Source organism: Staurois parvus, unplaced genomic scaffold (genome assembly GCF_062004578.1).
Source record: "Staurois parvus isolate SC_StPar_1 unplaced genomic scaffold, SC_StPar_1.0 ptg000135l, whole genome shotgun sequence".
NCBI lineage: Eukaryota > Metazoa > Chordata > Amphibia > Anura > Ranidae > Staurois > Staurois parvus.
Window position 1 is genome coordinate 6,418,630 of NW_028317931.1, and position 17,608 is coordinate 6,436,237.

Consider the following 17,608-nt stretch of genomic DNA (forward strand, 5'->3'; position numbering starts at 1 on the left):
TACAGAACAAGTTCAGGTGCCTGTATCTAACTACTACTAGCTTAGCCAAAAAACAGTTATGCCAGTTTGTGATTTTGTTAATTGTGTAATGAGGCCAATTTATTTATGTGTTTCCAACATCGATCACTGTGCTGGAAGATGCACAGCATTTTGATGGTTCAATCAATAAAATGAGACTGATGATTAACCTGTTTAACAATTCATGCTAAGCCAAGTCCTTCCTACTTATGTCTCTTATTCCAAAATTATTAAATCCCATTTCGGTCGCAGTCCACTGCATTTAATAGAGTCAAGCTTCTTTTACTCGTTTCCTAGAGAGAAGATCAGCATGGAGACTCAATACACACCATCTCAAACCTACATTGATGAGTTTGACCCTGTGGATTACTATAGAACATACTATCACCCTGAAGAAGGAGCTATAACTGGAGAATGGCTTCATTTTGCATTGCAGAATTTTCATGAAACTTTCACTTCAGGTAAAAAAACACTGATTTATTAGCCTTATTGCTTATAGTGAATTCTCACTTAACCCTTTTACTGCCACTACCGTACGTTGGCACTGTGCAGCCTCTGGATTGCTTCCACATACCCCCATAATGCTGCACCCCCCCAGGTGCAGACCCAAGACTGGCTTGGCAGATGACATCGGGTAGTAGAGGGTAGAGAGATCAGCTAGTTTGTTGATCTCCCTTTCCTGTTAGTGACATATAAAATGTCACTTCCAGGTTCTGGTTTCACTGTGATGTGCACTCCATTAGATTCACTGGAGAACAGGTGACATATCATGGATCTTTTAGACCCCTGATGTCTCATTAACCACCTAAGGACCGCTCACTATCTTTGTACTGTGGGTTGCAACCCTGATGCGCTGGATAATGTACATCTACGTGTTCCAGCATTTCTGATAATAGGGTACCCGCCCAATCTGTGGTGTGATTCGGTACAGCACAAGTTAGTCAGCAGGTCCTGGCCAATGATTTATGCCGATCAGTTTAACCCCTTTGCGCCGGTGCCTCCCGGCCCTTTAGGAGTTTCAGAAGCCAGGAGGCGGGGCGGTTTTAGGGTCATGTGACTGCCGTGCTGTCACGGCGGTCACATGATCGGAAAAGGTCCCGATCGCAAGGGGAGATCGGGACCTTTCCGTGAGACATGGACATATGTGCTGGGAGCATGGGTGCGCGCTCTCAGCACATATGTATTTTTAAATGGTATGCAAATATGCAACTGCTCGGCATCAAGGCGCAGACGCCGAGAGGCCGCATATTTGCGTGCGCTCGGTATCTAGGGGTTAATGAATCAAAGTACAGAGCCCTGTGTTAACTAACAGCACAGGGCTCTGTACACAGAGCAGTGATGTGGCTGTTTTTCCCACCTGCAAAGCAGGGAGAAAAAAACAGTCATGTTTATTGATAAAGCAGCACATTTTACACACATTAAACATTGTTAGGCACACAGTTAAGCCTTTGATTGCCCCTTGATGTTAACCCCTTGATATTAACACAGGGCTCTATACAGAGGGAATCATTTCCTTGTTTCTTCTCCCTGCAGCACATAATACACACATTAACACTTGTTAGGCACACAGTTATCCCTTGACTACCCAAAAATGTTAACCTGTTCCCAGTCAGTGTCATTAGTACAGTGACAGTATACGATATTTGATACTGACATTAATACAGTGATCAGTGCTAATTGTTAGTGTCCCTCCTAGGCAGCTTCAACTAGCGCCAGATTGCCTGCTACACTATCACAGTCCCACTATCTATAAGTCACTGATCACCGCCATTCCCAGTATTATTATTATACAGGATTTATATCGCGCCAACAGCTTGCTCAGCGCTTTATATTATACCAGTATAGTGTTTTATTATTTTCTGACTTTTGTAGGTATGCTTTCAGAAAATATACGTTTTCTTTCCTTTTTTTTGGGGGGGGGGGGTGGGTGTTATGTGATCTTCAGTCCTCAAATGATTTTAAACATGTGTGCAAAAACACAAAATGGCTTGGGCAGTGAAAGGGTTAAAGTGGTATTAAGCCCAAAACAAAAATGTAATAGATTGTAGCTTACCAATCATTAGATGTGCTTTGCAGAGAGAAAAAACAGACACGTCACTGCTCTGTCTACAGAGCCCTGTGTGATTTGCTAAGCCAATCAGTAGGTCCTGGTCATAAATCATTGGATGGGACCTGCTGACCAACTTGTGCTGTACCAAATCATGGACAGATTGAATGTGGGTGACCACCGTGCCCTATACCCAGAAATGCTGGATCGTGTACATGTACATAATCCAGCGCAGGTGGACCGCCCGCCCACATTAAAAATACAGTGGGCTGTCCTTAAGTGGCCACACCTCTTTGTCATTCAGTATAATTGCTTGTCTTAAACGGAGAGATGTAAACGAGTACAACACCCAGCTTTACCCTTGCTACTCTTAAAATTGCCCCCCCCCCTTCTAAAGGCTGCGCTTCATAACCTGTGCAAGACAGATGTGTACATGTAGCTATTTTCAGGTTGATCAGGTACAGTCACGTGGTCCTGCTCTACTGTGTCAGCCAGCGCCACCAACAATGGATGGGCCATTGAAGCCTATAGGTGACATCACCACTTCAGGCTTTACTAGCCATTGTCGGAGCGCTCTCTCTTCTCAAAATACAGGTGTGTGTAACTTGCGAGCCAAACAAAAAATCCTTAGGGATCGCTAACAATTAACACATACTCCAACTGTGCAATTTAAACCATATATCTATAAATGTTGCGCTCCTATTATCCAACTATATAAAGTGTGTGAAATAGTCTATTATATATACAAACTGACAAAAAATGTTCAATATATCAATAAAGTGATCATAATAAAAAACAAAAATAAATCCGTTTATCCAAAAAAAGTCCAAATTTGTGATAAAGTGATTAAAACATAATACAGTGACTTTCTGTGAAACCTTCAGTGAAATTAAATTTGCGCTCACCTCCTTCTAAGCCTATTATACAGGCTTAATAAACTTTTGGTTCACATATCCTGGAACCTACTAGGATTGCTGCAGTATATGATGGATGTTGGGTACTTCTTGCAAACACCTTTCCCCTTTAGACTCTGTATATCCCTGCAGGGATTTCTCCCTCCTTCAGCAAGTTGGTGAGTTTGGGAGCAATTACAAAATACAGGTGTGTGTAACTTGCGAGTCAAACAAAAAAACCTTAGGGATCGCTAACAATTAACACATACTCCAACTGTGCAATTTAAACCGTATATCTATAAATGTTGCGCTCCTATTATTTAACTATATAAAGTGTGTGAAATATACTATTATATATGCAAACTGACAACAAATTTTCAATACATCAATAAAGTGATCATAATAAAAAACAAAAAAATAAATCCATTATCCAAAAAAAGTCCAAATTTGTGATAAAGTGATTAAAACATAATACAGTGACTTTCCGTGAATCCTTCAGTGAAAATAGATGTGCGCTCACCTCCTTCTAAGCCTATTATACAGGCTTAATAAGCTTTTGGTTCACATATCCTGGAACCTACTAGGATTGCTGCAGTATATGATGGATGCTGGGTACATTTATTGATATATTGAAAATTTTTTGTCAGTTTGTATATATAATAGTATATTTCACACACTTTATATAGTTGGATAATAGGAGCGCAACATTTATAGATATATAGTAAAGAAAATGTATACGAGCGCACCTACAAATGCAAAGTAGCAGCTGTGCACCAGGTAACCATAAACCCCATGAAACAACATAAATCAGAAGATGCAGCGCTACAAAAGAGGAACACTATAAATAAATGAATAAATAGATATATAAATGAATGAATAAATAAATAAAACAGTTCATGTGATGATATCAAGGTGACTTCAAGTGCTCTCATCTATTCATATCCTCCTGATAATAAGGTGCTGTGCGGTATAGTGCTGAAGAAATGCACACTCACCAGAACGCACAGTTAAATGGGCGTTTGTAAATATAAATTTCCCTTGGGTTCATCGGCTGGTCAAGGTAGGGTCTGCAATGTGATAGCCTCCCTCCAGTGCTTCTGGATATTACTGTTGGGGCATCAGGGTAATCCCTTGGATGGTGGCCTGTGGACTGCTCCTTAGTGCTTGTAAACGTTCCTTCCCCAGCAGTGAGATGAATAGCTGTGAATTGATACTCCACAAGGGAGTGAAGACAGAGACATCTCCATAGTGTAGTAAATCAATGGTTTATTTCAAGTAAACGAAGATGATAAAACAGCAGTGTGTGAGAGAATCTGTGGACTAACCGTCCAATGCTAAAGATGGCCGCCGGAGCTCCACGATGCTCCGGCGGCGTGACGTCACGGCGTTCCTGGCTCCTCCTACACGTTTCGTGCACACGCACGTCATCTGGGGGGATTTGCCAATAACGCCGAGCCGTGTGACGCCAATTTATATGCTAGGCGCATGCGCATTAGGAAGGCGCCATGTTTCAGAAGTGTTATGCATAGACGTCCGGATACTCGTACGGGCGCCATTTTTCGTTGGATTATTGTATATACACACTGTTACAGCTGCAGTATGTGTAACCAACCGGCACTCATTATCGGATTAGCACAATGAGAACCCGTATCGTCCTTTATCTTATATTTTAAAACTTAGGAGCCGATCAGTGTGTAGTTATTTTGATGGTAATGAGATAAAAAATATATTTAAAATCATATAATGAAGTCTTACTCAATCAGCCTAATCAAAGTGCAAATTGGGTCCAAATAAAACATAAAGTTATAAAATTATGTATTAAGCGCTAGCATATAAACTATTTCATAGAGATATACATACAAGGTATATCATGACATAAAATACATTCAGGAGTATCCATAACAAGGTAAAAATCGAAATACCTAATGTTATACAAATACAGTTAAAATTATAGACATTTATAAATATTTACAAACATTTATAAACAGTACATATAAAATTCCATCAAAATATATTTTTATTTTCCAGTCTAACCGGTCTCAATGAATAGCAATAGAGTATCATAGATAACATAAGGTAAAGTAAAATAGATGAAATGGGGTAGCACCATCTTATTTCCTATTCTATTCTCTTAAGGTAATGACTAAAGCATATGGCCCAAAGATGTTAACTGTTATTAATGAAACAATTTAAATCTATATCTATGTTATGGCCTTTTGGATGCAGGGTCTGGAGCTCATGTATCCAGCGTGTTTCAAGTTGTGAGACTACCCGCAGTTTATTAACCCCCCTCCAATGGGGTTGTACTATATCTACTCCAACAAACTGTAAGGATGATGGGTCATTGTTATGTTTCCGTTTGAAATGGTAGGACAATGAATGATCCTTATATCCCTTTTTAATATTATTAATATGTTCTCTCAGTCTATCGCGTAAACGTCTAGTAGTACGTCCCACGTACTGGAGTTTGCATGAACATTCAAGGACGTATACTACGTTTCTACTACAGCATGTTATACATTTGTCTATGTTGTATGTTCTTCCTGTAGTACATGAAGTGAAAGCATATTGTTTTTGTTTTCTTACATTATTAGTTGTACAGATAACGCACTTATTGCAAGGAAAAAATCCTTTTATGTTTGGTGCAAAAGAGATCTTGTCTGGGGGGTTAATGACATTTGGTGCTAATCGATGTCTCAAAACCATAGCTTTTTTATATATAACTTCTGGTTTATCTGGTAGAATTTTGGAAAGAATGGGGTCCGTCATCAAAACATTCCAATTTTTATTGATAATACGTTTAATGGCCCTGTGCTGTATGGAGTATGTAGTTATAAAAGGACAAGACAATGACTTATCCGGACGTCTATGCATAACACTTCTGAAACATGGCGCCTTCCTAATACGCATGCGCCTAGCATATAAATTGGCGTCACACGGCTCGGCGTTATTGGCAAATCCCCCCAGATGACGTGCATGTGCACGAAACGCGTAGGAGGAGCCAGGAACGCCGTGACGTCACGCCGCCGGAGCATCGTGGAGCTCCGGCGGCCATCTTTAGCATTGGACGGTTAGTCCACAGATTCTCTCACACACTGCTGTTTTATCATCTTCGTTTACTTGAAATAAACCATTGATTTACTACACTATGGAGATGTCTCTGTCTTGACTCCCTTATGGAGTATCAATTCACAGCTATTCATCTCACTGCTGGGGAAGGAACGTTTACAAGCACTAAGGAGCAGTCCACAGGCCACCATCCAAGGGATTACCCTGATGCCCCAACAGTAATATCCAGAAGCACTGGAGGGAGGCTATCACATTGCAGACCCTACCTTGACCAGCCGATGAACCCAAGGGAAATTTATATTTACAAACGCCCATTTAACTGTGCGTTCTGGTGAGTGTGTATTTCTTCAGCACTATACCGCACAGCACCTTATTATCAGGAGGATATGAATAGATGAGAGCACTTGAAGTCACCTTGATATCATCACATGAACTGTTTTATTTATTTATTCATTCATTTATATATCTATTTATTCATTTATTTATAGTGTTCCTCTTTTGTAGCGCTGCATCTTCTGATTTATGTTATTTATAGATATATGGCTCTCTCTTCTCCCCTACAGCAGTGCTGGCTGACACAGGGGAGCAGGATCTCGTGACTGGACTGGCCTGAAAATAGGCATGTATACTTACCCTCCTTATACAGGTTAGTAAGCATAGTTGTTAGGAGGGGGAGAGGACTTTTTTAACAGTAGTTAGGGTTAAGCTTGAATTCTGCTTTAATATTAAGACTCCAAGGGGTTTATTTACTAAAGCTGGAGAGTCCAAAATCAGACTCCCTTCTGCATAGAAACCAGTCAGCTTCTAACCTCAGCTTGTTCAATGAAGTTTTGGCAATGAAACCTGGAAGCTGATTGGTTTCTATGCAGAAGGGAGTCTGATTTTGGACTCTCCAGGTTTAGTAAATAAACTCCCAAGTGTATTACACAGTCCCAAACTAGAATCTGATGAGATTTTGCCTTGACCTATCTACGCTTTAAAATGAATAATCCACTGTGGGGTTTTTTATTGTACCCTAAGGTGGTGTTAAAGGAGACCTACTAATTGACTTTGGAGCTGGACCTACAATTTATCAGCTTCTCTCGGCTTGTGAAGCTTTCAACAATATCATCACTTCTGACTTTCTTGAGCAAAACAGAGCACAGCTACAGAAGTGGCTGAGGAAGGATCCCGATGCATTGGACTGGACTCCAATTGTCAAGATGGTGTGTGAGCTGGAAGGTAAAAGGTAGGCTACAAGTGTGTGATATGTATGATTAGAATATTGTGCCTGTCTACCGGACATTCTGCCCTTTTCTCTGGCTGCTACCACTCTTTTTTTTAATTTTCCAAAGCAGGCACTGGGGAGGGCAGTTGGTTGGGGACTCCAGCGTTATCTGCATCTTATTTCCAAAGTTTTCACAGGAGAAGGAGAAAGCTGAGGGATAGCAATGTAGGTGGGAACTTTGTCTCATACCATCCTAGGGGACAGTGCTGGAATGACCATTAAACCTGAATGAGAACTCTCTGAGGGTCTTGAACCTACCACAAGTTTGGCACAAGGTAAATAAAGAGAACAGTTGAAACCCCCAGCTAAATGTAACCGATAAAAAATAAATAACCCAATAAAGACAAAAAAAACATTTGCTGCAAAATTCACCTTTTATTCAGATGTTTTCATTTTGTCTGCAACTAGAAGTCATCATTCTGATGGTCTGTATCATTCCTCTGAGTCCAGGTTCTCCTGGTCCCACCCCAGCCAACAAATGGCCAGTGAAACTTGAAGCAGCACAATGATAAGCTCATCACTTTGCTTTCTCTTCCTAGCAGCATGCTGCTTGTTGGCACTTAACTGATTGGCTCCTTGTAGTGCTTCTTCCTCTCACACTCCAGGTCATTTTTGCTGCACGAGGCTGATACTGGGTCAAATTCCAGTGCTTCTGGTATTTAAAAATGAAATTTTATGATGTAATAATGGTTACTGTACTGCAAAATGTAGTGTCTTTTAGGCTTTGTTCACACTATTCCAATGCTATTTTTTCGTGAGTTTCAGTGCAATTATGTAGTGCAGATGTAACACCCTCCAGGTTAACTAGAGGCAGAAGTTACCTCAGGACAGGCTAGGGAGGTTCTGAGGGTCAGGGCTTCTGGAGCCCCCCCCCCCCACCTCTCCAGAAACCTGAGTCTTCTTGAGGAGAGATGGAGGAGGGGAAAAACTCTGATCTGCATGCTTGAGGGACCTTGGCCAATCCCCTGGCAGGTGGCTGGGAATGGTGACCAAGGCAACCCTTAAAAATGATAGAGCCTAGGAGGAGAGCAGAGTGTCGGGTGGAAGATAGATTAAGAAGGTGGAGTGTGAAGCCTGGGAGGGGGCCCACGGAGGGGCTACCTACAGGTGGATGCTGGAGAAGGGAGTCTCCACTGCACCACCATCTTCCAGGTGGGACAGCCTGAGCAGCAGGGAAGGAACCAGCCCAGCGGAAGGCCTGAAGGCATCCACCAACTCGTTATGCTATCAGGAAGGACAGTATGACTAACCTTATACCCCCTGGGCTGGATAAGGGGAGAAAGCAGTCAGGTGGAGAACCCAAGTAGTTCCTCAGCTGGGACTGTTTCTGGGTCCCCTTGCCCAGGGAATATCCTCAGTACAGTTGTGTGAAAAGAAGGATTCATATGGTGTCTGAGGAGGTTCACCAAAGAGCTGGAGTACTTTTAATATTATTATTATACAGGATTTATATAGCGCCAACAGTTTGCGCAGTGCTTTACAAAATGAAGGTAGATAATACAGTTACAATACAATTGGTACAAGAGGAAACAGAGGGCCCTGCTTGTTAAAGGTTACAATCTAAGAGGAAGGGTTGAGTGATACAAAAGGTAATAGCTGTGGGGGGATGAGCTAAAAGGTATTTTACTAGTTAGAAGCTGGACAGGCTTCTTTAAGGAGAGAGGTTTTTAGGATTGTCTAAAGGTGGATAGACTAGGAGATAGCCGGACAGATTGGGGTAGGGAGTTCCATAGGATGGGAGAAGCTCGGAGAAGTCCTGGAGGGAAGTATGGGAGGAGGCGACACAGGAACTACAGAGCAGGAGGTCCTGGGAGGATTGAAGAGAGCGGTTTGATATTTTGAGACCAGGTTTTGATGATGTAGCTGGGGGCAGAGTTGTGGATGGCTTTGTAAGTTGTTGTTAGTATTTTGAATTTTATTCGTTTGGGCGAGTGGAAGCCAGTGAAGGGATTGGCAGAGAGGGGTAGCAGACACTGAACAATTGGTAAGGTGGGTGAGTCTGGCAGCAGTATTCGTGATGGACTGGAGGGGGGATAGTCTATGTAAAGGTAAGCCAATGAGGAGGGAGTCGCAGTAGTTGAGATGGGAGATAACCAGGGAGGAGCTTTGTGGTATCATTGCATTTTAGAGGAGAAACATTATTTTCATTTTGTCCCTAAACATGTACATAGTTACTAAGGGGTTGTCCTCGAAATTCACAGCTCCTTGGGCATCCCATGCATCCCATGCAACCTCATCCATTCAAGTTCAATACCCCTTAATAAAATCACAAAAACAAGCCTAAGGACTGGTTGCTGTCTCCGGTGTACAAATGTGGAGGAAGAAAATGTGCATTACCTGGCTGTGCAGAACTATTAGGGAGGCCAAAAACTCAACGAACCCTAAGGGGGTTGTGTTACATGACTTTGATGATACTTGGCTGCATTTTTGCAAATTCTATGGGGCCAAGTCACACTGTAAATTGCACCAACATAGCACAGGAACCGTTCTGATTTGTGTTGCTGGAGACGGGCACCATTGCATATAATGTGATTTCCCTTGTCATGTAATTCTTTGGAACTCAAGTCACATCAGAAATTGCACTAGTGTGAACCAGCACTTAATCTACCTAGAGTGCAGTTTTCAATTATTTATATGTGCTTGGCCAAAGACAAAACGTTTAGTCATAAATATAGATTATAATTAATTTATGTTAAATAATATGTAGTCAAATAGTACATACTGTATAATTTGAACCAGAAGTGAATGTCAATGTCACTTGATGACAGTACAAGAGTACAGTTTAGAGACAGAGTACTGTCAGTATCAGGGGCGGACTGACAACTCATGGGGGCCCCAGGCAATAGAGGATCAAGGGGCCCCTGTGTCCTTGCCCAAACTCAAAAAAGCCTATGAAAAAGGTACCAGGGGCATCTCATGGGGCCCCCTACAGACCCTGGGCCCTCGGGCAGTGCCCGAGTTTCCAAATGGTTAGTCCACCCCTGGTCAGTATATAACCAGACCATGTAAAGTTTGGGACGCTGCTCCAGGTTTACATCCCGGAATGTGGTGACTTACACTCATGGATGCAGGCATGGAGAGAGCCTGTCCCCGCTCTATGCACACACTGGCATAAGAAAGCCCAAACACCGCACACCGACAAAGCTGCAGTAAATAACAAAAAGAAAATGGTCCCAATTGGACCCAATATAGTGAAAAACAACAAAAATGACAAATAAACACAAACAACAAACAAAAAACCCCAAACCCCTAATTGGGATAGATGGCTTAAAATAAATTTAAAAAAATAAACCTAGTGCCACATACAGTGAATCCCTGGAAAAAGGGGGATATTCCTCCTAAATAAAGTGATACATGTTCAAACAACACAAGAAACAAACCACAATTAAAAACATACAGATGTAAAAAACTTCACCCTATCATAAAGCACATTTAGAGTTATACAATCTAATATGAATAAAAATACTGTATAGTGAAATATACATATATAAAAAGTCCAAAAAAGTGGACTCATATCAGGATCCCTTGGTAATAGTTTAATAAAAGCTTTACATTTAACTGGCACTTTTTGTTTACAAATTTAAATCAGTATTTTTTGCTAGAAAATTACTTATAACCCCAAAACATTACCTATATATATTTTTTTTTTTTAGCAAAGACCCTAGAGAATGAAATGGCAATTGTTGCAATTTTTTGTCTCGTGGTATCTATGTAGCATTTTTTTAAACACTTTTTTTGGGGGAAAGATACACTTTAATGAATTAAAAAAAACACACAGTATATACTCTAATTTTTTTATAAAATATGAAAGATGATGTTACAGCAAGTAAATACATACCTAACGTATAATGTTTTAAAATTGCACACACTTGTGGAATGGCAACAAACTATGGCACCTACAAATCTCCATAAGTAACGCTTTAAACATTTTTAGAGGTTGCCTGTTACAGAGTTACAGAGAAAGACTGGAACTAGAATTTTTGCTCTCACTCTATGTTCGCAGTGATACTTCACATGTGTGCTGAGAACACCATATACATATGCATGTGTGACTTACATATTTGTTCACTTCTATGCGGGAGCACAGAAGGATGGGGCCGCTTTATTTTTCTTTTTTTACATTGTTCCTTTTTTTTTTTGATCACTTTTATTCCTATTGCAAGGGATGAAAACATCCCTTGAAATAGAAATAAGAATGACCGGTCCTCTTTAAGGAGAGACCCCAAATTACCTTTTAAAGGCAAAAGATCAAAAAAACGAAAAGTTTTGATCTTGCCCCAGACTAGAAGTGACATCATGACGTTGATGTCGCTTGTGTCCTCCAAGGCCATAGAGGCGATCAGAGACCTTTGTGACCAGCTTTGTGATCCAACGGTGCGTTGAATCATTTCTTGGGCACGTTGGTTAAAATAGTAAGTCCAAGAAACATCGGTGAGTAGCGGGAGGGGGGACATCCGCTCCTGCTGCTACTGATATAGATCCAGTAGCTAATGAGCCTCTCTGACCACTTTCATGAAAAAGCCGGCTGCCAGCTGAAAAAGATATTGGGTTTATGGCTGATATCTTCTAACATATATATATATATATATATATATATATATATACACATATATACACATATATACACATATATACACACACACACATGTATTGTGGTCGGCAAGTGGCTGAAAATTACTTTGGAAGGACTTTAACATGCTAAAGTTTAAATGAGATTAGATGACGCTGGAGAAAGTGCATGTAGGCAAAAAGTTGCTGTGCAAGGCTTTGAGGAGATCAGCTGCCCTGAGATGAAAAAAAATTTGCGACAGGCAGAAAAACGTATTTTATGAATAAAGGACCATGTGTTAGGGATCAGGGTATGACCAGAAATGTGTGGACTGACACAGGGAAGTAGCAGGCTTCAGGAACACAGGCGTAGTCAGGCTGGAGAGGTGGAATGGTCAGGCAGGCCGTAAGGTACTGTCAGGTGCCGCCTGGCAGTGTCTCTAGCAGCCCACAGCACGGATTTCTTCAGGGCGCGCGGTCTAAGTCCCAGCCTGCTATTCACCAGGGCCCCTGATGGTGGGGATGGACTTGGTGCAGACTGAAACCAGGTCGCGACCCCTGAGTGCGTCCAGCTGTGGTAGAGAGTACTGGCAGGGGAGTGCAGGAACGGAGTCTGATGGGAATAGGCAGGCAGACTTACTAAACGTGATCCATGCGGGATGGATGGATCATCGGGTGAAGTAAGAGTAGTCAGACAGGCCTGGTCGGTATCGTGCGGGCAGCGTAGTACAGGAGGAGCAAGCAGAGAATGGTCGGGGTCACAAGCCAGGTTCAGCAAGTAGCGGGCAGTGCGGTACCGAGGATCAGGCAGAAGGATGGTCAGGCAAGCCAGGGGTTCAACAGGAGACGGTCAGGATCAAAGCAGGGTCAGCAACGAGGCAGGATCACAGGATACCAGGTACAGGGGCTCATGGGAAACATACACCAAGGCCCTGATCACAGGTCTGGTCATTCCTTAAATACACCTCCTGCAATCAGCCCCAGGTGTTGGCTGACTGCAGGAATGAGCTTCTGGCTGCTGAGAGCACCCGCTGGTCAGCCCTGGTACTGCAGCCCACACGGCAGGTGAGTCCCACCACCAGTGCTGAGTCCATTCCTGACACCATGACAGTTGTTTATTATAGACAGTACTTTAGCCAAGTAAATATCTTCTAGTTAAAGGTTTAGATCTAATTTAATGTAATGTTTGCAAAACTCACACTAAAAGAAAAAATATTCCATCCTAAATATTCTCTTTCAGTGACAGTGAGAGCTGGAAGAGAAAGGAAGAAAAATTAAGAAGAACAGTGATAAAAGTTCTGAAATGTGATGCTCTGAAGAAGAAACCATATGACCCGGTGGAGATGCCACAAGCTGACTGTCTGATTAGTTGCCTCTGCTTAGAAGCACCCTGCAAAAATGTGGAATCCTTCACCAATGCTTTGAGAAATTTGAAGGCCCTTATTAAACCAGGAGGCCACATTGTAATTCAGAGTGTGCTCAACTGTTCCTATTATTATGTTGGTCAAAAGAGATTCTCATGTCTGCCGATCACTAAGAAAGAATTGGAGGTGGCATTTAAAGAGGCTGGTTTTGAAATACTGGAAGTAAAGGTCATTCCCTGTACTGAAAAGCCAAAGAAAGATGTTGGTAATCAGGATGGCTATTACTTTGTCCATGCCCGTAAACCATGTCAATAGGGCAAGTGACCTATCAAGTATACACACCCAGGTCCTAATTTACCTGTTACTTTCCAAATGGATGATAGAATCAATGAAGTCAAGAAAACAAATATAGATCAAGGATTTCCTAAGCCATGACTAAATTTTTAATAAAATAAATGTTCTTTATTTTACAATGTGTATGAAATATTGTTCAATAATGAAATTGAAGGTGGTTTCATTTCCTGATATGTCTTTAATACTGTAGATGTAATGGCACAGGGACTGCATGCACAATGGGTTGGTTCTGGCTACGCAGTGTGTTATACTTAGGAGCAGACCGGAGCTGTAATGTAGAGATGGAGCACAAGGCATATAGGTTTCTCCATGCATCCTTTGCACTTTGTATTTTGAAGCTGCATGATCAAGCTAAGCAAACACATCGGGAAGTATCAATGTCCTGTGCGCCAACTATTTATTACAGCACCTCTCTCCTTGGTCTGCATAATAATTAGTGTATTATAGTGTGGGATGTAGGGTCGGGAGTATTGGGGAAGCTGGTCCAAGGCTTTCATTGGGGCCCCAACCCATACAACCACACCAAAGAATATATGTTACTTGACGTCTTCCATTGTCCATGCTCATAAACCATGCCTTTTAGGCAAATGACCAATAAAGTACATTCACCCATGTCTTGATCAGCTGTGGGTTTTTTTTTTCTTTGCTTTACAAAATCACAATGCAGACAAATATGTAAGAAGCAATGCAACACAGATGTACAGTAACACCTTTATGTTGGGTTTTCTATCTGTCGTAATTGAAATCCACTTTTTAGTAGGGAAAATGTGACGTTTGGGGGAAATGCATCAGATCTCATTTCCGTTGCAGGTTACTGCATACCCTCTGTAGCTTAAACTGATTATAAAGGTTGTATTTTTTTATTAAATAACAAACTTACCCGCTTAGACTTACCTGCTCTGTGTAATGCTCTGTGTAATGGTTCTTCACAGAGCAGGGCCAACGAGCGCCCCCCCCCCCCCCTTCAGCTTACCAGGCCACGGTATCCCCATGCTGATGGGGACAAGGGCCTCTTCCCCACAACCCTGGCCCGGTGGTTGTGGGGGTCTGTGGGCAGGGGAGCTCCTTAGCATCAGGTTACCCATTTAATTAAGGGGGCACCCTAATGCTGCCCCTCTTGTGAATGAGTAAGAATTACTTGTACCCATTCACTAAAGGGTTAAATTTAGTAAAAAATAAAGAAACCAGTATTTTGAAAAATTCCTTTATTGAACAAAAATCAAAACGAAGATTTTTTGAAAAGTTTTATTTTAAAAAAATGGTTCCATCATCAAATACGGCATTCAGCTTTGTCACGCCACCGCCAAATTGCTGAAATAAAAAGAAAACGACGCCCATCGACCCGTCCGCACCCACCGATCACTCATTGCAATCTGACATTTGCCAGTCAGATGTAAACAATGGGGTGGAGCTAGTGGTGGCATCACTGCTAGCTCAGCCCAATTGTGCTGTGATTGGCCAAAGCACTGTACCTGACCTGTGGCCAATCACAATGCACTGTGAGAGTGATGTGTATTGTGGGGTGCGGTAGGTGAGCAACCCCCCCGAAGGCCCTTACCATTCGTGTGTTTGGCCGACTCGAACATCCAGCCCATCCCTAGTGATCATGTGCATTATGGGAGAAAGGAAAGAGAACATTTTCAAAAGAAGAAAATCAAAGTTATCAGCATTTTATATTGATTTTATATGGAAAAAAAGGAGTTTTTTTAGAGTTTCATGTTATTATAATGGCTCATTAGTATATAGTGTGTGTGTGTAGTTTGCATACATTGGAAGAAATTGTGAAATTTTGGCATTGATATTGAAAATATGACTGATCATGCCAAAAACTCTTTTATCCAAGGATAGTGATCATATGCAGCCATTTATTATTACATAGTTGTTTGGCTCCTTATTAAATCATAATGATAACAGAAATCACCCAAATGGCCCGGATCAAAAGTTTCCATCCACTGAAATGTTTGTCCTTGGTACAGACACACAAGGTGACACACCCGGGTTAAAATGGCATTTTAAGGTTAACTTCCCACATCTATGGCTTTTTAAATCATAATTAGTGTTGGTGTATAAATATTCAATGAGTTTGTTAGCTCTCACATGAATGCACTGAGCAGGCTAGATACTGAGCCATGGGGAGCAGAAAAGAACTTTCAAAAGACCTGACCTAACAAGATAATGGAACTTTATTAAGAGGGTAAAGGATATGAAAAGATATCCAAAGCCTTGAATATGCCAATTAGTACTTTTCAATCACTTATAGGGAGGGGGTAAAATTCGGGGATCTCTTGATACCAAGCCAAGGTCAGGTAGGCCAAGAAAGATTGCAGCCACAACTGCCAGAACAATTATTTGGGAAGAAAAACCCACAGTTAATCTGAGAAGAAATACAGGCTGCTCTGGTGTGGTTGTTTCAAATAGCACAATACGACGATACTTGAACAAACATTAGCTGCATGGTCAAGTTGCCAGAAAGAAACCTTTACTGCACCAATGCCACAAAAAAGCCCCGTTACAATATGCCCAACAACACCTTAACATAAAAAACAAATAACTGCGCTAGGCTGTAATAAGAAAAAATTCAAAGATAAATCCAGAACACGGTGACGTCACACGCTGAAGCTCCACCCAACACGTTTCGTCATCAGGAAGACGTCGTCAGGGGTATGGCCATGGGGCCATTTTCTTGGTTTGAAACTTTTGTTCATTCAGTGCTGGTGATCCCAGTTTGAGGATCTTTCAGGGCAGAGTCCTCATCCTGAACGCTGTTATACGATCAAAGTGTCCAGTAAGGGGCCATTTTTTTCCGGGTGTATGGTGACAGTATATGAGATCAAGATTTTTCTCTCTCCTCTCCTCTTTAGTCCAGAGGACATTGTACCCATGTCCACCAAACAGAATTTCAAATTTTGAATAATCTGACCACAAAACAGTTTTCCACTTTGCAACAGACCATTTTAAATAAGCTTTGGCGCAGAGAAGTTGGCAGTATTTCTGGATTGTGGCTTTTTCTTTGTATGATAGAGCTTGCATTTTTGGATGACACAGCAAACTGTGTTCACAGACAGTGATTTTTTGAATATTCCTGAGCCCTTGCAGTGATGTCCATCACAGAATCAGGCCTGTTTTTAAAACAGTGTTGTCTGAGGGCCCTGAAGATCATAGGCAACCAATGTTATTATTATCCAAAATCTTGGATAATAATCTTTGCAATTTCAGGTTGAGGAACATTATTCTGAAATTGTTCAACAATTTTTAGGCACAGTTTTTCACACATTGGTGAACCTCTGCCCATCTTAGAGAGACACTGACTCTCTAAGATGGTCTTTTATACCCAATCATGTTACTGACCTAATCACCCTAATTAGTTGCAAAATGTTCTTCCAGCTCATTCTTGTTAGTGTAATTTACTTTGTCAGCTTTTTGTTGCCCTGTCCTAACTTTTGTGATGTGTGTTGTTCACATCAATTTCAAAATGACCTTATTTGTTTTTTAAAATGATACATTTTCTCAGTTTAAACATTTGATATGTTTTTCTATTTTCTATTGTGAATAAAATATGGGCATTCAAATCTTTGCTTTCTCTATTTTTTATGGAGAGCTTTTTGCAACTTTTTTGGAATTGGGTTCGTAAATTACCTTTTGCACTAGTGCACTTTGGTTTGTTTTTTATTTGTAAAAATATATTCTTTCCTGTAGCTGTAGGCAGGTGCCTATTGTCATTATGATCACTATCTCATGCTTTGCTGGGTTTTTTGCCTTCCTCTGGATCAACTGTGGGTGTAGGATTATAACTTTTTTTTTTTTTATGGTTGAACTGGATGGACCTTTGTCTTTTTTCAGCCACACTAACTATGTAACTATTATTATGGTATTTTATTTGCTCAATTAGTGGTGTAAGCTAACAACATCCCACAGTTGCTACAGTATATTTCAGGGTTCTTTCTTTTTATCACTTGCTCTGAACTGTAACCAAGATTTAGCTAATACTATAATAACCACTTATGTAACAGACAGATTTACTCTCTCAGCACCATAAAACAAGCTACAA

The 17,608-nt window shown here is 41.2% G+C and overlaps 1 protein-coding gene across 1 annotated transcript; it reads left to right on the forward strand.

Moving 5' to 3' along the window:
• The first annotated feature begins 289 nt into the window (after nucleotides 1-289).
• Nucleotides 290-14,172, forward strand: LOC149466013 (nicotinamide N-methyltransferase-like). Its single transcript, XM_089673093.1, has 3 exons — nucleotides 290-479; nucleotides 7,048-7,255; nucleotides 13,083-14,172. The coding sequence occupies exons 1-3, from the start codon at nucleotides 329-331 to the stop codon at nucleotides 13,519-13,521; spliced, it is 798 nt and encodes a 265-aa protein (XP_089529219.1). The 5' UTR covers nucleotides 290-328; the 3' UTR covers nucleotides 13,522-14,172.
• The last annotated feature ends 3,436 nt before the right edge of the window (nucleotides 14,173-17,608 follow it).